Source organism: Scyliorhinus torazame, chromosome 6, assembly GCF_047496885.1.
Source record: "Scyliorhinus torazame isolate Kashiwa2021f chromosome 6, sScyTor2.1, whole genome shotgun sequence".
NCBI lineage: Eukaryota > Metazoa > Chordata > Chondrichthyes > Carcharhiniformes > Scyliorhinidae > Scyliorhinus > Scyliorhinus torazame.
Window position 1 is genome coordinate 191,416,604 of NC_092712.1, and position 26,531 is coordinate 191,443,134.

At 56.3% G+C, this 26,531-nt stretch overlaps 1 protein-coding gene across 1 annotated transcript in view; it reads left to right on the plus strand.

Annotated features, from left to right (window-relative positions):
• abcb5 (ATP-binding cassette, sub-family B (MDR/TAP), member 5) overlaps positions 1-26,531 on the plus strand; it is a 190,218-nt gene that overhangs the window by 130,670 nt on the left and 33,017 nt on the right. Inside the window, exon 21 of the mRNA XM_072509204.1 lies at positions 15,086-15,169. Coding sequence (XP_072365305.1) covers positions 15,086-15,169 — 84 coding nt within the window. The remainder of the gene's footprint in view (positions 1-15,085; positions 15,170-26,531) is intronic.

Sequence of the window (26,531 nt, forward strand, 5' to 3'; positions counted from 1 at the left end):
AGGAAGTATTGGAGGTTGACCGGGAGCTTCCCTATAGGGAGAGGACAGTGGTCGCCAGCTCTTCTGAGTCCCCCCTCTGAACAATGGCGCGTCTCGGGGTCAGTAGGTTGGAATAGGTTGGCACGGCGCGGTATGAGCCACCAGCAAGAGCCGGGGCCCCCTGGCCAAAGGACCCCCAGCGGACACCTGCCAGTGCGTCAAGGGCCACAGTGTGCATAAGCAGCAGGCTGCCTCCAGCTCCAATGTACATCCTGGGGGCACACCTCGACATTACAGCAAAACACGGAGGGCTAAGCAGTTTGAGGATCACAGACAGGGCACTGGGGGGTTTGCGGGAGGTCGGCACCATCAGTAGCTAGGGACAGCTAAGATCACGATTGTTCACCATTAAACATGTTACACGCGCAACATGTAAAGGTACTGTCACGTTATTCCGCACTGCGCCAACCCCCCCCCCCCCCCCCCCACCCCCCCGGGCCAAGCTATACCATGTGCAGGTGATGGATGTGAGCGCCCTGTCAGCAGACAGACAGGAGTCAGACTACGGCTCAGTTCACAGCGGGTTATCATCACCATCCTGCCTTGTATCTTGACCCGCTGATAGTGCCGACACAGGCCCATCACCCTGGAGTGATATAACACAGACTCTGAGAAGGTGGAACAGGTAATTGGGGTGGGTAGGTGGGGGATGGTTGTGGTGGGTGAGGGAGAAGCGAATCAGGAGGGGGAGAGTTGGAATGGGTCGGGGGGACAGTGGGGGTGAAGGAGAGAGGGGTGAGATGACAGACAAAGCCGCATCCTATGAGAAGCGGGCAGGATGAGTGCCTCCCTGGCCCTCCAGGCTTGCCGGACATTCACTGCCGTTGCCTGTCCTCCATCCTCCTTCTGGTCTGGATCCTTCTCCTCGTCCTCCCCAGACAAGGCCACATGTTCCTCCTCCTCCACCTCCAGCACGTCACCCCTCTGCTGCGCCAGGTTGTGGAGGACACAGCAGACAACCACAAAACGGGCGACTCTCTGGAGGTGTACTGCACTGCACTACCAAATCGGTCGAAGCATTGGAACCGCATTTTCAGCAGTCCGATGCACCACTCAATGATAGCCCGGGTGGCCACATGAGCCTCATTATATTGGGTCTTCGCATCGGTCTCCAGACTCTGTATTGGCGCCTTTAGCCAGGACCACAGTGGGTACCCCTTATCCCCCAACAGCCAACCGGTCATCCAGGGATGTCCCTTGAAGAAGCCGGGGATCTCCGACTGCCTCAGGTGTAGCTGTCGTGCACAGTCCCTGGGAAGCATGTACACATGTGTATGATCTTGAGGTGGTGGTTACACACAAGTTGAATGTTCAGTGAGTGGAACCCCTTCCTGTTAATGAAGGGTGCTCCCAGATCGCCCGGTGCATGCAAGGCGATTTGCGTGCCATCTATTACCTCACGGACCTGGGGATGGCAGAGAATCCTGCTACCCCGGCATCTTGATGGGCTTGGTCCAGGTCAACCTTTATATAGTCAGATCCCTGGGCAAACAGGGTGTCTGTGACTCACGGATGCACTTGTCTGCTGTAGGATAGGATAAACCACGCAAGTCCCTGCTCGAGCCCTGGAATGAACCCGACATGTATAAGTTTAGGGCTGCGGTGACCTTGACGGCCACTGGGAGTGGGGATCCTCCTCCTCCTCCAAGTGATGCCAAGTTCATAAGGACGTGGCATAGGTGCCACAGAGTCCCCTAGTTGAGGGGGAACCTCCTGCGGCACATAGGACCATAAGACATAGGAGCGGAAGTAAGGCCATTCGGCCCATCGAGTCCACTCCACCATTCAATCATGGCTGATTTCAACTCCATTTACCCGCTCTCTCTCCATAGCCCTTAATTCCTCGAGAAATCAAGAATTTATCAACTTCTGTCTTAAAGACACTCAACGTCCCGGCCTCCACCGCCCTCTGTGGCAATGAATTCCACAGACCCACCACTCTCTGGCTGAAGAAGTTTCTCCTCATCTCTGTTCTAAAGTGACTCCCTTTTATTCTAAGGCTGTGCCCCCGGGTCCTAGTCTCCCCTGCTAATGGAAACAACTTCCCTACATCCACCCTATCTAAGCCATTCATTATCTTGTAAGTTTCTATTAGATCTCCCCTCAACCTCCTAAACTCCAATGAATATAATCCCAGGACATGCTGTCTGACATCTCCTCGATAGACCAGCGATGCCTGTATATAATGTGCCTCCCCCTCTGGGTTTCTCCCTAGCCTGATGGGTGGCCGGTCCTTAAGAGTGAGGGGCAGTCCTCTACACACGGGGTGCTGCCTCGAGCCTCTGTCGATGCCACTGCCTTCTGCGACATCTGGCCATGTAGCCTTCCACCAGAACCGCAGGGCAGCTGCTGCGGGGTGCACAATATTATACATAATGTGATATCTGTAAGGAATGGGAGAGGCTAAGAGACCAGCCAATTGGTAATTACTTCCAACCTGGGACCCTTGGATCCCCCAAGCCAACATTCCCCACCATCTCTTTGGGTAGCCATCCAAGAATAGGGTGGCACGGTAGCACAGTTGCTTCACAGGGCCAGGGATGGGAGTTCGATTCCCAGCTTGGGTCACTGTCTGTGTGAAGTCTGCACGTTCTCCCTGTGTCTGTGTGGGTTTCCTCCGGGTGCTCCAGTTTCCTCCCACAAGTTCTGAAAGACGTGTTTTTTAGGTGAATTAGACATTCTAAGTCCTCCTTCAATGTGGCCGAAAAGGTGCCGGAGTGTAGCGATTAGGGGGCTTTCGCAGTAACTTCATTGCAGTGTTAATGCCACCGTACTTGTGGCACTAATAAAGTTTATTATAGATTATTATTTTGAGGCGGTTGTCCTGCACACGGAACCCCCACCCCCCGGCCACAGCAGGCCCCTGGGCACTGGACCCCAGAGCCTGGTCCCAGACCCGTGCCGAGAACATTACATGAACTGGCCGCAGGTTCCCTCCCTGATCCACACACCCACCCTCTGGTCGCGGGGATATCCCCAGTGCTGAGGCCCATCTCTTGGGTGTTTGATTGTTGGCTGCTGCCTCTCCAGTGTTGATGCGTCCAGTGTTCAGGCAAATTCCCTTCAAGTGGTCACTCATTCAGCCATTGCTCTGTCCTCTGGAACTGTCGACAGTTTCCTCCACCTTCCCTACTTTGTCCTTGCTATGAAATGCACTCAGACACCCTCCTCTGGAAGGAGAAAAAGAGTTGATATTTTGAGTCCAGTGTGACTCTTCTCCGGAACCATAGAGGGTTCTGAGGAAGAGTCATATTGGATTTGAAACGTTGGCTCTGTTTCTCTCTCCACAGATGCTTCCAGATCTACCGATATTTTCCAGCACTTTGTGTTTTCATTTCAGACCTCCAGCACAGTATTTTGCTTTTATTAAAAACCTTCCTCTTTAATTGGCTTTCCATTCCTCTTAATGCAAAGTACCCATAGACAGACCCTGCACTTGAAACCTGCAAATTAAATGCAAATGTTGTTGCAAGCATAGTGCACAGTGTAAGAGAGCACCTGTTCATAGCCCAGCAGCACCCTTGTTACCTGATTTGAAGGAGTGCATCATAGGGCATTGAGTTTGCTTGCCTCCAGTTTTGTGACTGGATTTCATAGAATCCCTACACTACAGAAGGAGGCAATTCGGCCCATCACGAATGCACTGGCCCTTGGAAAGTGCACCCTACTTAAGCCCAAGCCTGCACCCTACCCCAGCGACCCAACCTAACCATTTGGACACTGAGGGGCAGTTGGGCGGCACAGTGGTTGGCGCAGTTGCTTCGTGGTGCCAGGGCCCTGAGTTCAATTCTCGGCTTGGGTTGCTGTCCGTGCGGAGTCTGCATGTTTCCTCTCGTCTGTGTGGGTTTCGTCCGGGTGCTCTGGTTTCCTCCTGTTAGTCCCAAAAGACGTGCTGTTAGGTGAATTGGACATTCTGAATTCTCCCTCAGTGCACCCGAACAGACGCCGTAGTGTGGCGACCAGGCTATTTTCACAGTAACTTTGTTGCAATGTTAATGTAAGCCTATTTGTGACAATAATAAAGATTATTATTAAATTGTCCACGCCTCACTGTCTGATCGGGATGCTAGGCAGTAACACCTGCCTGCAACCTGGCACGGCTAGCCATGGGAATACACTTGAGAATATTTTGTTTCTTAAACGGTCAACAGTAACCAAGATTTGAAGATCAACTTCAACATATCACACTAACCGTTAAACAACAAGGAACTGTCACCGTTCCATATTGGTACCATTACAAAGCTATATCAACTCATTTTCACAAAAGCAAACACATGGGGCTGGATTCTCGGGTTGCCGACCGGCCAGAGAATCAGAGTTCCCGACCAAATTGAGGTGGCACCGCTTTCGCGCTGTTCCATCCCCTCCAAAGCGGCGTATTCTAGAAGTACGCCCCGCCACGTATCGACGGCCTCAGGACATTGCCTGATTCCCAACCCCCGATGCTCCACCCCCGCATATGGTCTCATGCGTCGGGAACTCGGCGTGACGTCTGCGGACTCAGTGGGCACTGCGGGGGGTTGGTCCGTGGCCCGCGAGCCTGTCAAAGGGGGGGGGCACTATTTTGCGGGTCGGGTCTGCGACCAGTCAGCGTCATGTAGCTGCTGTGGGCCGGCTGCCTGCGCATGAGCAGCCACGGACCCACAAATTCTCCGGGGCATATCAGCAGCTAGAGCCAGGTACTCTACGCTACCGGCATGCTAGCCCCCAGCAAAACAAGGAATCGGTGGCCATTTTACAACAGTTTTTCTGGCACCGTTCCCACGCCGGCATGGTGACATAGCCCAAGAATCAGAGAATCACCCCTCGCAGGTTCCTCAACAGAAAAGGAGGATAAGCCTGAGAATCTGTTATCATGTCCAGAACTTTGCCATAGAAATGATCTTCCCATCAATGTGCGACTTGTCCCATGTATCAATGTAATTCTCTCTCTCCAGGAGCCACAGCTGTGCAGGCCCTCCCACACGGCCCAATATCACCGGAACCAAATCCTGGCATCCACATATTCCACTGGCGCTCAAGGTGCAGTTGAACGTCCTTGACTTCCAGCGTGTAACCCGCGGTGACATGCCAGTTACATGCAGCACTCACCGCACCAGCAACAACCGCATCAGCAATCTGCAAAAGCATTTCTTCAACGGTATCATCAGATGGCCCATTTGGAACAATGTCGCGCACCAAGTCCCGTAGCGTTTCTTGCTTCAAATCGGATTGCCTTCTGGACTCGTACGTCCCCTGAGCCCAGTGTTCAGAACCCTGGTATATAAGAAAGAAATTCTCCCTTTTTCCAGCTACAGAAAAGGAAGAAAACAGGCTTCTGCAGCCACCAGCAGGAACAAGCAGCAAACATAACCTGCAGCTGTGAAGCACTCTCACTTGAGAACTGTGAAGTGTTCATGTAACTAACAATGCCAATTTCCTATTAGCGATAACGTTTAGCTGTGCAGCCAGAGGCCGCCAAGGTCAGAGGGAGTTCAAGTGACCTGCAGCATATCACCAAAGCCAGGGCTCCATCCTGCGGGTGTTTGGGATGGACAGGCAGAAGTTGAAGTTGCCCCTGGTATGTATATGCACTATCTGGGGTGTGTGGCCTGTTGGACCTGGTGGGCGCCGAGTCCCTCACCCCCCAGACTAGGGGCGATCCTCCACCGATGTCAGCCAACCCCTCCACCGACCATAAGGCCTGCTCCCTCACCCACCCGCCCTGAGCACTGGGGCAGCAGCTGTCTGCCTGGTTTTGAAGTTGGCTACTCACCTACTCCGATCCCCATAGCAGCCATTGCGTTGGCTTTATGTTTTTAAATAGGTGTACTACAGGGCGCCCGCATGACCACTCGCTGGGAAGCCGATTAGATTGTGGGAGGCCGTTCGATAGGGGGCCTGTCCCATTAATGTTATGGAGATTGGCTTTAATTGGTTTCTTGCATCGTCTCGGTGGAATCCGGGAGTGGGCCGGTGAGATTGGAAACTGTTCGGCGTTCTGAGCAGATCCCGATTTTGGCCTCTCCCGTGATCTAAATGGCTTGCAGTGCCACCTGGGTGCCACTATGGCAGTGCAAGGGTGCCCAGGTGGCACTGACAGGTTGGCAGGGGCACTGCCAGGATTCCATGCTGGCAGTGCCAAGGTGCCTGGGTAGCATTTTACCCATGCTGGAGATCGGGTGATCCCTACGGAGCTCTTTAGTCCAGGAAATGGGACAGTGTGCGGCCTCGGCAGGGTGTTGTTCGCAGAGGCCCAGAAGTGAAGCCAAGTCCCTATTAATAGTGGGATCGGTCTCAGCGCTGCTAACGCCGTGCAACACCTGGCTAATCGCAATTGACATGGGGCTCTGTTTCATTTTGTTAAACCACGCCCAATATATCTGAAATTCCTACAGTCATCACATGCCGTTTGGGTCAGAATGTTCAAATCAGATTTTGACCTTGTTGAAACTGCATGGTGGAAGGGAAATTCCAATCACTCAGGTTATTTTTCTGCCCTGGAGATGCTCAGAGTTTAGGGCTCCTGATTTTAAACAACTTAGCTGAGGCAAGGGAAATTCTGGAACTTGGAAACTAGCCAACCAAAGGCAGAGCCACCAATGGTAAACTGGTTAAATGAATAAGAGGCCAGAATTAGTAGAACACTGATATGTGCTGGAGCATTGAGGGGCTAGAGATGGTAATAATTATGGTGAAACAAGCATATGGGTAGATTTGACAAAGTATCGAATTCCCTTCAATTCAGAAGGAGGCCATTCGGCCTATCAAGTCTGCACCGACCCTCTGAAAGAGCAACTTACCTAGGCCCACACCCCACCCTATCCCTATAGCCACCTAACTTGCACATTCCTGGACACTAAGGGACAATTTTATCATGTCAAACCCATCTCAGCTGCACATGTTTAGATGACAGGGTGAAAATTTCAATCTCAAGGCATTCCTCAATTGGGAGTCACTGCAGGTCACGGAGTGCAGGAATGGTGGATGAACACAACTTTGTGTGAGTTAGGACAAAGGCAACAATGTTTTGGATGACCTCAAGTTTATGGAGGCTAAAATATGAGAGGTTGGCCCCAACTGTGAGAATAGGCAAGTTTATAGGTAACAAAGGCACTGAAAGGTTACCAGGAGCCCAGGAGCTGAGGCATAGATGGAGTCAGGTGATGGAAGGAAGGTTAATCATGGCACAAGTATTTGGTCAGAAGCTTAACTGAAGGTCAGACCTAACACCCAAGACTGAAATCAATCTGGTTCAGTCACAAATTGTTAGCAGGGAGATACATGAAATCGGTGATTAAGGAATAGAATTTGAGATGCAAAATAAAGACAATTCTCTGGTGGGTTCAATCGCAGATGGTGTGAAATCAGCATGACTCCAAAATTTGGTTTTCTGCTGACATGACTTTCCCATGGGAGCTTCCGTGGGTACCTGCCATGGTGGATCGGGAAACTCACCAGAGGTTGCCATGAAAATGATTTGGGATGCAGATGAAGGTCCAACTGGAATCTTCCACCCATGTGTGATTCTCCATGACACCAGCAGGAAAACACAACGGTCCTGAAAAGGACTGGATCAAGTTTTAGGGCCCGTTCACCATGAGCGCAAATCCCGTTGTGGCCCTCACGCCTGTGATTACCTGGGGCAGGATTCTCCACTGCACCACGCTGATATCGTAATTGGCGATCAGGTGGAGAATCCCGTTTTACGACCAAATCGGGGGCGACACCTGTTTTCGGATGCTCCGCCCCCTCCAAAACGGCATCATCGGGGAATAAACCGCACGCCATTGGGACACACCCATGCGGAAGGGTTTCCCGACAGCATGGGGTAGCCACTGTGGTAGACTGTTTAGAGGTATTATGGTAACTAGTAATGCTGGAACACCATTGGTAGATAATGTATGTTTCCCATTGGTCAAGCTGATGGTAGCTCCGCCCTGCAAGGCGGGGTATAAGAGCCCGTGCCGCCCCAGCAGCTTTCTTTATGTACCTGAGCTGCTGGGAGAAACATCTAGCTTATTAAAACTTTCAGTTGGACGACAACCTCGCTTTAGTAGTCATTGATCGTGCATCAATTTAATAAGCTAGATTTAAAGAATGGAGCTCTGAATCAAGCCGGAGTGTCTGCAACTCAGCCCCCACGCAGTAAACTCAGCGGCGACTTTCAAGCACTGGCTGGCGTGCTTCAACGGCTATCTCGGAACAGCAGAAAACACACCCACAGGAGAACAGAAACAGCAAATCCTGCACTCAAGGGTAAGCCCAGAAGTCTACGCCCTCATCGAGGACACAGATGACTTTGATGCCGCGATGGAGTTGCTGAAAGGAAACTTCATTCACCCTGTAAACAGGTCTACGCCCGGCATCTACTAGCGACGAGCGACAAATTCTTGGTGAGTCACTGGAAGAATTCTACTGTGCGCTCCTGGTGTTGGGGACAACCTGCAGCTGCCCGCATGTTTCAGCAAACGACCACATTGAACTGTTGATTCAGGACGCTTTCGTTGTGGGTATGCTGTCCTCTCAATTCTGCCAGCGTTTGCTGGAAAACGAGACTCTAGGCCCAGCTCCCTGGATGTGACCTCCGGAAGCGCTCGCGCCTACGCCCCCGACCGCGCGGCAGCCCCCTGGGCAGCATGGAACCCGCCCTGCAGCCGACTCCGAGGCATCTCACATCCCCCCACAAGCTTGCTCTGCAAGACGGCCCGGCAACCCCGGGGGACCCCGCTGCTATTTTTGCGGGCAAGCCAAACACCCCCGACAGTGCTGCCCAGCCCGTTCGTCCACATGTAAAGGGTGCGGCAAAAAGGGCCATTTTGTGGCGGTATGCCAGGCCCGGGCGGTCGCTGGGATCTCCGGAAGCGAATGTGGGCCGCCACCACAACCGTCTCCATGGACCCTGTGCGGCCAGCGAGTGCCAACATCTTCCTCCCCCAGGGCCACGTGTGGCCTCCGGGCGCCGCCATCTTGTCCCTCTGATGCCACTTGTGATAGAAATTTTAAAAATGAAATGAAATGAAAATCGCTTATTGTCACGAGTAGGCTTCAATGAAGTTACTGTGAAAAGCCCCTAGTTGCCACATTCCGGCGCCTGTTCAGGGGGGCTGGTACGGGAATGTATGGTACTGGTACAGGATGGGCGCCGCCATTTTGTGCACCCACAGCCATGTGCGAGCAGTGGGCGCCGCCATCTTGGATGGACTCCCAGGACCTCGGTGCCGATGACCACACACCGCCCGGCGAGAACACCCAGCTGCTGCCGCGATTAGCCTCGGTGACTCTGGACCAGTCCCGGACTCGAACACTCTCAACTGCTACAACAATGGTACTAATCAACGGGCATGAGACGTCCTGCTTAATTGACTCTGGGAGCACGGAGAGCTCTCCCCGTCCACCCCGTTAATCAAAAAATCTCCCTGGCCTCTGGTTCCCACTCATTAGAGATAAAGGGGTTTTGTGTAGCAAACATCACAGTCCAGGGAAGGGAGTTTAAAAATTACCGGCTCTACGTCCTTCCCCACCTCTGCGCGGCCACACTCCTGGAGTTAGACTTCCAGTGCAACCTCCAAAGTCTAACTTTCAAATTTGGCGGCCCTATACCCCCTCTCACTGTCTGCAGCCTCGCGACCCTCAAGGTCGATCCTCCCTGCCTGTTTGTGAACCTCACCCCGGATTGCAAACCTGTCGCCACCAGGAGCAGACGGTACAGTGCCCAGGGTCGGATCTTTATTAGGTCAGAGGTCCAACGGCTACTGAGGGAAGGAGACATTGAAGGCAGTAACAGCCCTTGGAGAGCTCAAGTAGCGGTGGTAAAGACCGGGGAGAAGCATAGGATGGTCATCGACTACAGTCAGACCATCAACAGGTTTACGCAGCTGGACGCGTACCCTCTCCCCCGCATATCCGACCTGATAAACAGGATCGCGCATTACAAGGTCTTTTCCATGGTGGATCTTAAGTCCGCCAACCACCAGTTTCCCATCCGCACTAGTGAACGCAAATACACTGCCTTCGAGGCAGATGGGTGGCTCTACCACTTTTTAAGGGTTCCCTTCGGTGTCACTAACGGGGTCTCGGTCTTCCAACGGGAGATGGACCGAATGGGTGACCTGTACGGTTTACGGGCAACATTCCCATATCTCGATAATGTCACCATCTGCGGCCACGACCAGCAGGACCATGACACCAACCTCCAAAAATTGCTCCAGACCGCAAAGACCCTTAACCTTACGTATAACAAGGATAAATGCGTATTTATCACCGACCGCCTAGACATCCTCGGCTACGTAGTGCGAAATGGAGTTATAGGCCCCGACCCTGAACGCACGCGCCCCCTTATGGAGTTCCCCCTCCCTCACTGCTCCAAGGCCCTGAAGCGCTGCCTAGGCTTTTTTTCTTACTATGCCCAGTGGATCCCCAACTATGCGGACAAGGCCCGTCCCCTGATCCAATCCACAGTTTTCCCCCTGTCGATAGAGGCCCACCAGGCCTTCAGCCTCATCAAAACAGACATTGCAAAGGCCACAATGCACGCCATCAACGAGTCCCTCCCCTTCCACGTCGAGAGCGACGCGTCCGACGTAGCTCTGGCGGCCACTCTCAACCAAGCGGGCAGACCCGTGGCCTTCTGCTCACGTACCATGCTTCCGAAATCCGCCACTCCTCAGTCGGAAAGGAGGCCCAGGCCATAGTAGAAGCTGTGCGACTTTGAAGGCATTACCTGGCCGGCAGGAGATTCACTCTCCTCACTGACCAACGGTCGGTCACCTTCATGCTCGATAATGCACAGCGGGGCAAGATAAAAAACGATAAGATCTTGCAGTGGAGGATCAAACTCTCCACCTATAACTACAAGATCTTGTATCATCCCGGGAAGCTAAACGAGCCTCTTGATGCCCTGTCCCGCGGCACATGTGCCAACGCACAAGTGGACCGCCTCCGAGCCCTCCACGAGGACCTCTGCCACCCGGGGGTCACTCACTTCTTCCATTTTATCAAGACCCGCAACCTGCCCTACTCCATCGAGGAGCTCAGGACAGCTACCTGAAATTGCCAAATCTGCGCAGAGTGCAAACCGCACTTCTACTGGCCAGAGAAAGTGCACCTGATAAAGGCTTCCCGTCCCTTTGAACGCCTCAGTATGTACTTCCTGAATGTGATTGACGCGTACTCCTGATTCCCATTCGCCATCCCCTGCCCCGACATGACCGCAACCACTGTCATCAAGGCCCTCCATAGCATCTTTACGCTGTTCAGGTTCCCCGCTTACATACATAGTGATAGGGGGTCCTCCTTTATGAGCGACGAACTGCGTCAATTCCTGCTCAGCAAGGGCATCGCCTCGAGCAGGACGACCAGTTACAACTCCCGGGGTAATGGAGAGGTAGAGAGGGAGAACGGAACGTCCTGGAAGACCGTCCTACTGGCCCTACGGTCCAGGAATCTCCCAGTCTCCCGCTGGCAGGAAGTCCTCCCGGATGCCCTCCACTCCATCCGGTCACTGCTGTGTACCACGACCAACCAAACACCTCACGATAATCTCCTTATCTTCCCCAGGAAGTCCTCCTCTGGGACCTCGCTCCCGACCTGGCTAGCAGCTCCCAGACCCATCCTGCTCCGAAAATACGTGCGGGCGCATAAGTCGGACCTGTTGGTCGAGAGGGTCCATCTTCTCCACACTAACCCCAGTATGCCTACATGGCGTACCCCGATGGCCGACAAGATACAGTTTCCCTACGAGACCTGGCGCCCGCCGGATCCCAACGCACACCCCAGCCACTCCCTCCCACAGGCGCACCTTACAGCCGCCCCCTTCCCAGGAGGATCGGTTCTTCCCCACCAGCGCCGTCTAGGGGAAGCTGCCACAGAAATCAAAACCACGCTCCCGGAGTCACAGACGCCCGAACCTGCACCGGCGTCACCACCAAAGCTTCGACGATCACAGAGGACGACCAGGCCCCCGATCGACTGATCGCTTCACTTTAAAGTGTATATAGTTAATTCTGAAATTGTAAATAGTTACGACAATAAGACAAAACGTGTACGGAGGTATTACGGTACCTCCATAACTATAACTTCCAACACGTTACCATGTTGTAATACCAAGCCACCACTCCCGCCGGACTCTTTTTTGACAGGGAGTGAATGTGGTAGTCTGTGTAGAGGTATTATAGTACCTAGTAATGCTGGAACACCATTGGTAGATAATGTATGTTTCCCATTGGTCAAGTTGTATGGTAGCTCCGCCCTGCAAGGCGGGGTATAAGAGCCTGTGCCGCCCCAGCAGCTTTCTTTCTGTACCTGAGCTGCTGGGGGAAACATCTAGCTTATTAAAGCCTTCAGTTGGACTACAACCTCGCTTTAGTAGTCATTGATCGTGCATCAGCCACAATGGGAAATTCCATTGGCTGGCTGTGGGAATGAGAATCCTGCCCATGTTGTGGATTCCCACCAGTCTCCAAAACGGGAAACAATCCTCGCCCAACATGGGATTTGGACCCAGATGGGAGAACTCTGCCAATTGGCTGGAATTTTCTAGCTGCTGGTCCTGGTGAAGTGAATAGAAGATTGAATGGTCTACACATATGCCGCGAAGGTCCCCACAGTGCCGGGGCCAGAAAATCCCGGTCAATGATTTTAGTGTTCCGAGTATTTACTGAGAGGAAATGTCTGCTCATCCTGTACTGGATGTTAATAAAGCATTCTGACAATTTGGAGATGGTGAAGGGGTTAAGGTACCTCGTGGTGAGGTAGAGCTGGGTGTTGACAGAATACATGGGAATCCGATAAGGTGTTTTTGTGGATGATATTACCAAGGCGCAAAATATAAATGAAAAATATGTGGGGGCAAGGACCGATCCTTGTGGACATGGTAGCTGTGTGGTGCACACCAGGGAGTGTCCGTGGAGCCTCTTTACTAAAGTGCCCAACTGAGGTGAGAGTCTGTGGGATGGTGGAGGGTGTTAGAGACAGCTGTGACGGGAAATCACTGTCATCCTCCGACCCGAGCTCCGTGGGCTCCCGAGTCTCAATGGAGGGCTGCTGTCCGAGCTGCTGTCCTCGACGCTGCTCAGCTCACGGGGGAGCTCCGGCTGTAGCATTGGCTGGGGGCGGGGAGCGCCAGATGGATCCGGCCCATCTCCAGAAGCTCCTGCAAGACACAAGACAAGATGCATGATTAGACTATGGGCCAGGGTGGTGGTGTAGGTGAGCATGTGGGTGGGCTGGTGATGGTGGTGTGGGAGTGAGGGTGTAAGGTGAGGGTGGTGTGGGGGTGAGGATGGTGTGGCGTTAGGATATGTGGGGGGGTGTTGGGGGGGGGGGGGGGGGGGGGAAGTTGACACGTGTCATGGGGAACTGCAACTAAGCGAAGTCTCACTTCCTCGCCTGTGTCCGAAATCCACCCCGGCGAACTCCCATTCCTCTGGGCCGCTGACCACGTCCAGGGCCCTCTGCTCTGCTATGGTGGGGGCACACAGTTCCTGCGGTTCCCCTCCTGCCTTGTCCCACTCCCGGTGCTTGTGGGTGGCCTCCGATGCATGCAGCACAGGGGGTGGGTAGCTGGTGGCCTCAGTGGCCAGGACACACGTTCATGGCGGCCGGTATGGGTACCGGCATATTGTGCAGGGTGGGGGTTGGCGCCAGGAGCACAGGCTGCCTACTCACCCTGGCCACTGAGGAGGTTGTGCAGTTTTGTTCGGCAATGCTGGCCGGTCCGGGCAGTGTTGCCCACGGCACTCACGGCTCTGCCACCTGCACCCAGGCACAGCGAATGGCGGCGGCTAGCAGTCTCCTTCCCGAGCCAGGGTACAGGGTCATCTGTCTCTCCGCCACGGCATCCAGGAGGGTCTCAAGCTCTGCGGTTGCAAAACGTGGGCCCGCATCTCTTGCTGCCATCTTGTAGGCTGGGATAGTGTGTGTGGGGGGAGTGAAGTCTGCATACGTGCTGCAGCTGATCAGCCGACTGAGTGTCAATCCCGAAACCAGCAAATCCTGCACCATTTCTCATTGCAATCAATTGTGTTCCACGTGGTGCTGGTGCTATCTCCTTAACTATCGCTGAATCGGTCCAAGTGCAGCGCCTGTTTTGCTGTCGTGGAACTCCATGAATTCTGCATCGACGTCAGCACTTAATCTCAGAAACAGAGAATCCCGCCCATAATTTCCTGATTCCTCTTTGCTCTTGCCGGTTAATGTTTTTTTAATATATGCTCAAGTAACCATCTAACTAATGTACACCAGGTGCAGAACAGACATATAGGAGCAATAGACAATGCTGAACCTTAGGCAGACCCAAATGTGCATTGTCTACCCTGAACTGCTGGACGGAACATCAGAACCAGGCCTTGCCACTCCACTGAAGGCAACAACCCGAGAAGCGCGCAACAAAAATGTGTCTTTTTATGAAAAATCCGCATCTTCCATTGGATCAAGCAGACCTCTGGAGAAAGATGATTGGCCTCCGTTAGGCTTGATTCCCATGTAAAAGCTTGTGGTTTTCTGATTTGGAGATAGTTCCCCTGAGGGTTTCTAAGATTAACATAGAACATACAGTGCAGAAGGAGGCCATTTGGCCCATCAAGTCTACACCGACCCTCTTAAGCCCTCACTTCCACCCTATCCCCGTAACCCAATAACCCCTCCTAACCTTTTTGGTCACTCAGGGCAATTTATCATGGCCAATCCACCAATAACCTTTGGACTGTGGGAGGAAACCGGAGCACCCGGAGGAAACCCACGCAGACACGGGGAGAATGAGCAGACTCCGCAGAGACCGTGCTGCTTATTAAATTGGTAGAATTCATGGGATAGCTTATAAACTCCCTCTAGGCGTCCCCCCCTTGGCATAGAGGATGTCCATGCCTATCTGTCTATTGAAAAATCATTCGAGGTTAGACACTGGAATTTCGGTGGAACCTCAGGTTCTAGCTGTAGGTAAACAATATGCTTGTTTTCCCCCTGGTCCCAGGCTTGAATGACAGCGTCCCGGATACCATAACCTTGTATTAATTCTTATTGTTTAATGGTTCAAATCTGACTGCCAATTAATTTATTCTGACACTAGGAGATCGGTTGGTTTGATGATCGCAATAACGCTGTTGGTGTGCTAATAACCCGTCTGGCGATAGATGCATCACAGGTCAAAGGGGTAAGTGCATTGGGACTTTCCTATTTCATTCTCAGAAGTAATGCATCCACTTACAGCCTGTGGTGTCATGTTATTGTGCAAGGTACAGAAGCGGGAAGTACATATTTTTGTAGATTTCTGTGACCCAGTGCATTTTTCATTTTAAAAGAAACAAGAGTTGTCATAATATCTACGCATGTATATAATGAAGTGCAGACAGGCAGTGATTGACACACAGGATGACCAGTAAGCACACAGCACAGTGCAGCCAATCACCAGACAGGACACCACCACTATAAAGCCAGAGGGCTCTAGATCTCCCGCTCTCTCTGGACCCAGCAACTGAGACAGTGCGAACACCATGCGGTAGCTAGTAAGTCTGGTCAGGCTAGTACAAGGTCTCCAGTCAGTTTAGTACAGTTAGTGTAGTTCGACCCACAGTTAAATATGTATGTTAGTTCTATCGTTCAATAAAGCCATGTTGGATCTTCTACAGTGTCAGAGGTCTGTTACTCGCATCGCTGCATCAAGCCACACCGAACCGACCTGCCTAACACATCAAGAGTTAGGTACTAACTGTAGAAGTATTGGGTTTCAATAAGTGGTGACCAGGGACTAACAACAGTAGATGGTCATTAATAGTCACTGAGCAGCTTTTGCATGCTGTATCTCTGCCCATGCTCCAGGAGAACACCTGTACCACCAAGACTTGACACCTTAAGTAGCCACAATGTCATTTGATCACTCAGTCTACATCTTACCCTTTTAGTTGGGACATCTGGGGCGAAATTCTCCGTTATCGGCGGAAACTCCGCCGATTGGCGCAAAAAACGGCGCAAATCCCACTTGCGTCACGTCATAAAAATGGGCCGATAGTCTGCGGCCCGAAATGGGCTAGCAGCGACGTAACGGGATCCGCGCTTGCGCAGTGGTTCACGCCGTGCAGCGTCATACGCGCTGCACGGCGTGATGGCTCATAAGGCCGCGCAGCTCCCCCCCACCCGACCGGAACACCCGACCGCAACACCCGACTTGATGGCTGGCCGTCGCTCAGCCCCGAGGTTCGAGTCACGCGATGTGGAGGCGCTCCTGAACGCGGTGGAGCAGAGGAGGGACGCCCTGTATCCCGGGCACGGCCGCAGAGTTGCCCCACGCCACAGCCGGCGTCTGTGGAGGGAGGTGGCAGAGGCCGTCACCGCTGTGGCCCTAACACCACGGACAGGCACCCAGTGCCACAAGAAGGTGAACGACCTCGTCAGAGCAGGCAGGGTGAGCCTCCCCATATCCCCCATATCCCCCCTCCCCATATCCCCCATATCCCCCTCCCCATACCCCCCATATCCCCCCTCCCCCATATCCCCCATATCCCCCCTCCCCCATATCCCCCCTCCCCATATCCCCCATATTCCCCCCTCCCCCATATCCCCCCTCCTCCATATCCCCCCCTCCCCCATATCCCCCCTCCCCATATCCCCCATATCCCCCCCTCCCCCATATCCCCCCTCCCCCATATCCCCCCTCCCCCATATCCCCCCTCCCCCATATCCCCCCTCCCCCATATCCCCCATATTCCCCCCTCCCCATATCCCCCATATCCCCCCTCCCCCATATCCCCCATATCCCCCCTCCCCCATATCCCCCCTCCCCCATATCCCCCATATCCCCCCTCCCCCATATCCCCCCTCCCCCATATCTCCCATATTCCCCCCTCCCCCATATCCCCCCTCCCCCATATCCCCCATATCCCCCCTCCCCCATATCCCCCCTCCCCCATACCCCCCTCCCCCATATCCCCCATATACCCCCTCCCCCATATCCCCCCTCCCCCATATCCCCCATATTCCCCCCTCCCCCATATCCCCCCTCCTCCATATCCCCCATATCCCCCCTCCCCCATATCCCCCCTCCCCCATATCCCCCCTCCCCCATATCCCCCATATCCCCCCTCCCCCATATCCCCCCTCCCCCATATCCCCCATATTCCCCCCTCCCCCCATATCCCCCCCTCCCCCATATCCCCCCTCCCCCATATCCCCCCACCCCCATATCCCCCATATCCCCCCTCCCCCATATCCCCCCTCCCCCATATCCCCCCTCCCCCATATCCCCCCTCCCCCATATCCCCCATATCCCCAAGTGAATCCAGCCCTAACCTTAACCTCTGCAATGCACGCGCAACCGATGGTGTGCATTCATATACCTGCCTAACACTGTTGCCTTTTACCCCTGCCACCACCACCCCCCCCCCCCACAGGAGAAGCGCGCACACAACAATAGGGAGCATGTGAGGACTGGAGGAGGGCCCGCTGATGAGAGGCCACTGACCGTACACGAGGAAAGGGCCCTGGAACTGGCTGGCGGACCTGAGGACCGGGAGGTTGCTGATGCAGAGGTCGGGGCCCCACGAGCAAGTGAGCCACCAACAGCCCGTCCCCATATCCCCCCTCCCCTATATCCCCCTCCCCCGTATCACCTGATCACTGCCTGATGTCTAACCATGCATGCTTCATTGTGTATCGCAGGACCAAACGTCCAGGCACCCATCCCCGCAGATGCAGACCGCCCGCAGGATGGCCCTCGGAGACCACAGGAGACGGAGAGACCCGCACCCTCCAGCATGCGACGCCCGCAGGATGCCCCTCGGAGACCACGGGCGACGGAGAGACCCGCACCCTCCAGCATGCGACGCCCGCAGGATGCCCCTCGGAGACCACAGGAGACGGAGAGACCCGCACCCTCCAGCATGCGACGCCCGCAGGATGCCCCTCGGAGACCACGGGAGACGGAGAGACCCGCACCCTCCAGCATGCGACGCCCGCAGGATGCCCCTCGGAGACCACGGGAGACGGAGAGACCCGCACCCTCCAGCATGCGACGCCCGCAGGATGCCCCTCGCACACCACGGGAGACGGAGAGACCTGGAGCAACAGGGAGACGACACCCCCGTCACGTGCGGGAGCGACCACCCAGCGATGAGGGGGGCAGCCACAGGCCCCCGTCACATCCGAGCCAGGACACCACTAACCAGGACACCACTATCCAGGACACCCCTACCCGGGACACCACTACCCAGGACACCCCTACCCGGGACACCACTACCCAGGACACCCCTACCCGGGAAGACGAAATACCGGACAGTGACTCAGAGTGGATGGGTGGAGACGAACCCCCACCCCAAAGTGCCATGGACTCAGAGTGGGACGAAGAGCACGACACAACGCCACTGCTGTCACCAACACCCTCCACCATCGCAGAAACACTCACCACGGTTGGGCACTTTAGTGATGAGGCGTCTGGTACACTCACTGGTGCGCACAACACAGCCGTCCCGGTACAGCAGGTGGAGGTAGGAGCAGCAGAGGGACCGGGCGGTCGGAGGGCAGCCCAGGCCAAGCGAACATCTGCCGCCCAGATGGATCCCGGGTTCCTGCAGTTACCACACCCACACATAGATCCGATGCAACCACCGACACGGAGACGAGCGAATAGGGTGACGGGTGGCTTGCGGCGGCTGCGGTCGCAGGTGGAGGAGTCCACCCGCGTCCAGGAGCTGGGAGTGGTCCCGGTCATGCGTGCCACCCAGGCTGACACCGCACGGGTGGCGTCCGCGGTGGAGGCAATGGGTGCGACGGTGTCAGACATGGGGAACGGTTTGCGAGGCCTGGGGCCTTCCGTGCAGGCGGCGTCTGTGGCCCAGGAAATGGCTGCCCTCTCACAGGAGGCCATGAGCCAGTGCCAGCGCCAGATGGCAGAGGCGCTCAACGCCATAGCCCAGTCTCAGCAGGCCATGGCCCAGTCTCAGCAGGCCATGGCCCAGTCTCAGCAGGCCATAGCCCAGTCTCTGCAGGCCATGGCCCAGTCTCTGCAGGCCATGGCCCAGTCTCAGCAGGCCATCGCTGAGGGCATCGGCGCCAGTGGCCATGTGCGAGCTGGCGTCGCACTGTCGCAGACAGGGTTCGACAACCCCCTGGGCTCCATGGCTGCAAACCTGCAGACCCCTGTCGATACCAGCACGGGCCTCCAGGACTGGCAGCGCCAGATGTCGGGGGCGCGTCGGATGGCCAGTCCGTTCGCATCCCCCACCCATGTAGAGGCCTGGGGGCCATCGGGCACCCCGAGGGAGGAGGAGGTGGTGTGGTCCGTCCCGGCTCCCTCTGTAGGGGAGGTCCCGGTACACCGCGACACCTCGGACTCCCCCCCTTCCGTCCCAGGTGCATCGGGTGGGCAACGGGCAGGACAGGCTGGCAGCTCGCCATCCCAGTCGCCCGGGCCGCAGCCTGGCCCATCTAGGCCAGGACGCCCCAGGAAACGGCCGCCAAAGGGATCCGGTGTCAGAGGGCAGGAATCACAGGAGTCCACCTCCAGTTCTGCTGTACCGTCTGGGGAACCACGTAGACGTAGTCAAAGGGCCCGTAAGGCCAAACAATTAGACACTGAGTAAGTTGGCACGGGTGCAGGGCACAGATGAGTTTTAGGGGCTAGGGCACGTGCATGAACTCCTTTGGTTATTAAAGTCAATGTTAAACCTACCGAAGCTGCCTTTGTGCTCTGTCCAAAGTGTGCGGGCGTGTCATGTACGTTGAGCGCAAGTGTGTGTGTGACAGGTGGTCTTACCTCAGCCCCAGGTGAGTCTGCCCCCTTCCCCCTGGGCCGTCATCAACATCCCCCGGGCAGAGGACGGGACCGTGCGCTGCAGTGTCACAGCCGCATGCAGGGATGGTCCGGGTGGATGGTGGTACTGTGGCCATGGGTCAGACATAGTCCAACGATGTAGAGCCAGGAGCTCATCGGAGGCGGGTTGTCATCATCCTCCATGGCCTGCGATAGACACGCGTCCACCCGCAACTGGGTGAGCCCGGCCCGTTGTGCCGCCGGTGGATCGGCAATTGGGGGTGGGGGGGTGGTGTGCATGCGGGTGGGGTGTGTGGGGTTGGGGAGGGGGGTGAGGGTGCTGGGTGGGTGGATGGGTGGGGGGTGTGGGTGGTCGGCTGTTGTCATGGTGTGTGGTCTGTGGCCATACTACCCGATTCCCACGCCCATCTAGTCAGTGAAGCGGGCGTCTATCAGTCTGTCCCGTGCCCGCTGGGCCAGCCGGTAACGGTGGACAGCCACCCGCCTGTGTCTACCCCGTCTGCCCTGACCATTGCCCCCATCCCCCTCATCTGGGGAGGACTGGGCCTCTTCCTGCTGCTCCTCCACTCCGCCCTCCTCTGCCTGCGGCACATCGCCCCTCTGCTGGGCTATGTTGTGCAGGACGCAGCACACCACAATGATGCGGCCGACCCTATCTGACCGATACTGGAGGGCGCCCCCAGAGAGGTCCAGGCACCTGAAACGCATCTTCAGCACGCCAAAGCACCTCTCGATCACTTCCCTTGTCGCTACATGGGCATCATTGTAGCGGTTCTCCGCCTCATTGCGTGGCCTCCGTATAGGCGTCATCAGCCACGATCGCAATGGGTAGCCCCTGTCGCCCAGCAACCAGCCCCTCAGCCGGGGATGGCGTCCCTCGTACATGCCGGGGATGGATGACCGCGACAACATGAATGAGTCGTGTACACTGCCTGGGTGACGGGCGCAGACGTGCAGGATCATCATGCGGTGGTCGCAGACCACCTGTACGTTCATTGAATAGGTCCCCTTCCTATTAGTGAACACGGCCCTGTTCTCTGCAGGTGGCCGCACGGCGACGTGCATCCCATCGATCGCGCCCTGGACCATGGGGAACCCGGCAACGGCAGAGAAGCCCACGGCCCGGGCATCTTGGCTGGCCCGGTCCACGGGGAAGCGGATGTAGCGGTGCGCCATGGCATAAAGGGCATCTGTCACTGCCCGGATGCACCGATGCACCGATGTCTGCGATATGCCGGACAGGTCCCCACTCGGTGCCTGGAATGACCCCGTTGCATAAAAGTTCAGGGCCACCGTAACCTTGACGGACACGGGGAGAGGGTGTCCCCCACCAGTGCCACGCGGTGACAGGTGTGCCAGCAGGTGGTAGATGTGTGCCACGGTTTCCCGGCTCATCCGGAGTCTCCTCCTGCATTCCCGGTCCGTGAGGTCCTGGTATGACTGCCGGGGCCGGTACACACGGGGCGCCCTCGGGTGCCTCCGTTGCCGTGGGGCCACGACGTCCTCCTCCCCCTCCTCGTCCTGTCGGTCAGGTGTCCCTCCAGCCTGGGCGGCTGCCGCCTGCCCCTCTGCGGCAGCCTGCGCCGCCTCTCTGGCACGCTCCTCCTCCTCCTCCTCCTCCTCCTCATCCAGGGCAACATAGACATGAGCGGCTGCCACCACGGCGGCCAACATCGCTGGATGGTCTGAAAACATGATGGCCTGGTGGGGGGGAGGGGAACGACGACATGTCATCATTGCCCATATCCCCTCCTCCCCCCAGCCAGGTGGCATGGACCGCATGGGTCCAACTGTTGGAGGCTGGCACCTGGCCAGGTGGACCAACTCATTTGCCCTCCCATCACCCACCCCGGCACGGACCCCCTCCCCAACCCCCAACCTCCACCCCAGCACGGACCCCCTCCCCAACCTCCACCCCGTCACGGACCCCCTCCCCAACCCCCAACCTCCACCCAAGCACGGACCCCTCCCCCCCAACCTCCACCCCGGCACGGACCCCCCCCCCCAACCTCCACCCCGGCACGGACCCCCTTCCCAACCCCCAACCTCCACCCCAGCACAGACCCCCCCCCCCAACCTCCACCCCGGCACGGACCCCCTCCCCAACCCCCAACCTCCACCCCAGCACGGACCCCCCCCAACCTCCACCCCGTCACGGACCCCCTCCCCAACCCCCAACCTCCATCCCAGCACGGACCCCCCCCCCAACCTCCACCCCGGCACGGACCCCCCCCCCAACCTCCACCCCGGCACGGACCCCCTCCCCAACCCCCAACCTCCACCCCAGCACGGACCCCCCCCCCAACCTCCACCCCGGCACGGACCCCCTCCCCAACCCACAACCTCCACCCCAGCACGGACCCCCCCCAACCTCCACCCCGGCACGGACCCCCTCCCCAACCTCCACCCCAGCACGGACCTCCCCCCCCAACCTCCACCCCGGCACGGACCCCCTCCCCAACCTCCACCCCAGCACGGACCCCCCCCCCAACCTCCACCCCGGCACGGACCCCCTCCCCAACCTCCACCCCAGCACGGACCCTCCCCCCAACCTCCACCCCGGCACGGACCCCCTCCCCAACCTCCACCCCAGCACGGACCCCCCCCCAACCTCCACCCCGGCACGGACCCCTCCCCAACCTCCACCCCAGCACGGACCCCCCCCGCCAACCTCCACCCCGGCACGGACCCCCTCCCCAACCTCCACCCCAGCACGGACCCCCCCCCCAACCTCCACCCCGGCACGGACCCCCTCCCCAACCTCCACCCCGGCACGGACCCCCTCCCCAAACTCCACCCCAGCACGGACCCCCCCCCCAACCTCCACCCCGGCACGGACCCCCTCCCGGCACTCCCCCGGAGCCCAGCCTACTCTAACCACCCCCCCTCCCCCGCCGCACACACACACACACAAGCCGAGACACACCTCTCCTCAGGCAATCAGTCTGCGGCCACGCCATTGCCTGCCCAGAGCCAACCCCCCAGGCCGTCACTCACCTCCTCGCTGGTCGGCGTGAGCCTGGAGCACCGGGTCACGCCGATGAAAAGGAGGTTTGATTCACGTCGACGTGAACGGTCATCACGTCGACGGGACTTCGGCCCATCCGGAAGGGAGAATATCGGCAGGCCGAAAATCGGCTGCCTTGCGCAGACCCGTGACATTCTCCGCGGCAGCGGCGCCATTAACGCCCCGCCGACTTTTCTCCCTTCGGAGACTTCGGCGGGGGTGGGATTCACGGCGGCCAACGGCCATTCTGCGACCCGGCGGGGGGTGGGAGAATGACGCCCCTGGTTCTTTTAAGATGTAGAGATGCAAGCTATTTGCAACATTATAAGGCATTTATTTGTATATACATGAAACACAACCAAAACCAAAAAGAGACCAAACAGGAAATCACAGAACATACAAATTGAACATGTGAACATGTGACTATTTACATCGTGGGAAACTGGTGTTAGGCCGCTGAAGCTGATGCACAGCCCATTGTACTTCCTTTCCCCTGACCTTTTTAAAAAGAGGAACGCCAGTTGTAAACTAGTCCCGTACATAATCCTGGAAACTTGTATTGCACCAGTTGGCTGTGCTGGAGATGATCTTGTGTTGGAGTCTTCAGTGTGAATGGCATCATCCTTATTGTGTACCCTGAGGCTGCTAGGCTTGCTGCGATGGGCTCTGGGGGGGACTCCCATTTCCAGTGGTGCACGGGAGCTGGATTGCAGGCTGGATTCATGGGGTGCACTGGTGATTGACGGTCATGGTTCAGAGACTTGCAGTAGACGATGTCGGTTTTGTACATCCAAGGAAACTACATAGTTGTTCAGCTTTGGTGCATGTCCTTTGTCATGGCCACATGTGGTCTGAATCCTGACTGTTTGACCAGGTTTTGGAGCACAAAGTGTGTGAGTATTTTGGTCGTAATAACTCTTTCACATTTGTTGCTGCTTCTAAGGGTGTACTGGTTTCAATCTTTGGTTGTAAGAGGAATTTGGAAATGAGAATTGTCGTCCTGGTTTGCTGAGAGAACATGCATTGAGTAGTCAGCGGCCAATCCTATCTGGCCATATTTCACAGGCTGAAGAGTGCAGCTTAGAAATCGGTGTGGTCTCGGCCACATTTCTCAAGCAGGTGCTTGGCTGAATGCACTGCCCTTACTGCCAGGCCATTGGACTGTGGATACAGCGGACTACTCGTCATGTACTCTAAGTCCCACATGTGTGCAGAGTCCCTGAATTTGCTGGAAACATACTGACGAGTGTTGTCTGTCATTATGCACTGCGTGTGGCTTGCTTATTACCATGTTGCTCCTCATGTTTGATGGTGGCCGATTTCAAACCAACCAGAGTGCGAATCAACACAGGACAGGAGCTGCTTACCACTCCATTCAAAAATATCTGCCACCATGAATGAACATTGGAGATCTGGAACCTGATGTTCGTGCAGTGGTTCCTTGGTTTGATGCAGCTGAAGTGCATTGCATGGCATACAGCTGGATAATTCACTCTCCATGTCTGCATACATCGATGACCAGTACAGAGACTCCATTGCCCTGTACCTCGTTGCCTCCGACCTCGGGTTCCCTTGGGAGAGTTGCTAGGTGTAGTACCTCTGCAGAGAGGAAGGGTTGATAAATCGCTTAACATGCAGTATCTGCCGGTCTTCTTACAATTAGCTCCTTTCGCTTAGAGGAGAATGTGTGGAGCTCAAGGGAAAGTTCCTTTGGGCTAGCCTTTCACAATGACTTTGTAGTATTGCCTGCATATGAAAACCACCTGTAAGACACCTTTAAAGTTCCTCAGTTCGACAAGACAAGAAGACCTGTATAGCCAGAATTCTCTAGCCATTAGCTGGCGGCAGTCACTGGTCTGGCTGGTAGCCCAATCCCACCTGCAGGTTTCCCAGTGCTGTGGAGTGGCTTCAATGGGAATTCCCATTAACAGTGGTGGGAGCAGAGAATCCCAGTGCCAGAAAATGGGCGGCACGGTAGCACAGTGGGTAGCACTGTTGCTTCATAGCTCCAGTGTCCCAGGTTTGATTCCCGGCTTGGGTCACTGTCTGTGTGGAGTTTGCACTTTCTCCCTGTGTCTGCGTGGGTTTCCTCCGGGTGCTCCGGTTTTCTCCCACAAGTCCCAAAAGATGTGCTGTTAGGTGAATTGGACATTCTGAATTCTCCCTCCGTGTACCCGAACAGACGTCGGAATGTGGCGACTAGGGGCTTTTCACAGTAACTGCATTGCAGTGTTAATGTAAGCCTACTTGTGACAATAAAGATTATTATTATGATGTGCCGCCTCCCACTACCGTGATTCATGCCATGCTCATGGCGGCTTGCCTCTGAGACCCTCGCCCTGGAAATTCTAATCTCTGTAATCAGTGGGGCGCTCCTTCTAATTGCCTGCCCAGCACTTATCCCAAATCCAATCGGCGACCTGAAAGACTGCACCATGGCCCTAGTTCTTGGTTTTGTGAACAGATGAAGAGGGAACGAACATACGGGACATGGCACCCCAGGGGACCCCCGACCCCAGGTCCGATGAAGACACCGAGGTTGCGTCACAGCTGTCCCCTGCACCCTCCGCCACCACAGATACTCTCACCTCGGTTAGCCATTTTAGTGATGAGGCTTCTGGGACACTAACTGGTGCGCACCACACAGCCAATCCAGTACAGCAGGGGGAGGTAGGAGCAGCCGAGGGGCCGGACGGTCGGAGGGCAGCCCAGCCCCGGCAAACACCTGCCGCTCAGATGGGTCCCAGTTTCCTGGTGTTCCCCTGCCCACCCATAGACCTGATGCAGTCAGGGACCCAGGGGCATGATCGTGTGATGGCCAGATTCCAACACCTGCAAGTGCAGGAGTGCATCCGCATCCAGGAGCAGGAAATGGTGCGGGTCATGAGTGTCACACAGGCCAACACCGCATGGGAGGCATCCGCGGTGGAGACAATGGTGGCAATGGTGTCGGGCATGGGATTGAGTTTTCTGGGCCTGGGGCTATCTGTGCATGCGGCCGAGGACAGGGCTGCCCTCTCACAGGCAGCCATGAGCCAGGGCCAGCTGAACATTGCAGAGGCGCTCAACAACCTGGCGCTGTCTCAGCAGGCCATGGCCCAGTCCCAGCAGGCCATCGCTGAGAGCATCAGCGCTATTGCCCGGGTGATAGACGGCATTGTACAGAGTCAGACAGGGATGGCGAACTCCCTGAGCTCCATGGCTGCGAACGACCAAACCCTGGTCAATACCAGCACGGGCCTCCAGGACTGGTAGCGCCAGATGATGACGGTGCCCCGGGTGCTGCATCCGCCCGCACCCCATCCCATGGAGAGCCCCGGGGGCCACTGGGCACCCCGAGGGAGGAGGAGGTGCTGGGGCCTGTTCCAGCTCCCCCTGCACGGGAGTGTGTGCCGGAAGCCGCGCCACCTCGGACTCCCCCCCCCCCCACCCCTCCACCGCCCCCACCATCCCTGGTGCATCTAGTGGGCAGCGGGCAGAACAGGGTGGCGCCACACCATCCCAATTGCCCGAGGTGCAGCCTGGCCCATCCAGGCCGGGCCGCCCCAGGAAACGGCCGCCAAAGAGGACCCTAGTCACATAGCAGGAATCACAGGGGTCCAGCTCCAGTTCTGCTGTACCGTCTGGGGGAACGTAAGGTCAGAAAGGTAGACACGGATGAGTGAGTTGACACGGGTGCAGGGCACAGATAGTTAGATGGGCTAGGGCACATGTTCAGGACGTCTGTTATTAAACACATTCCAC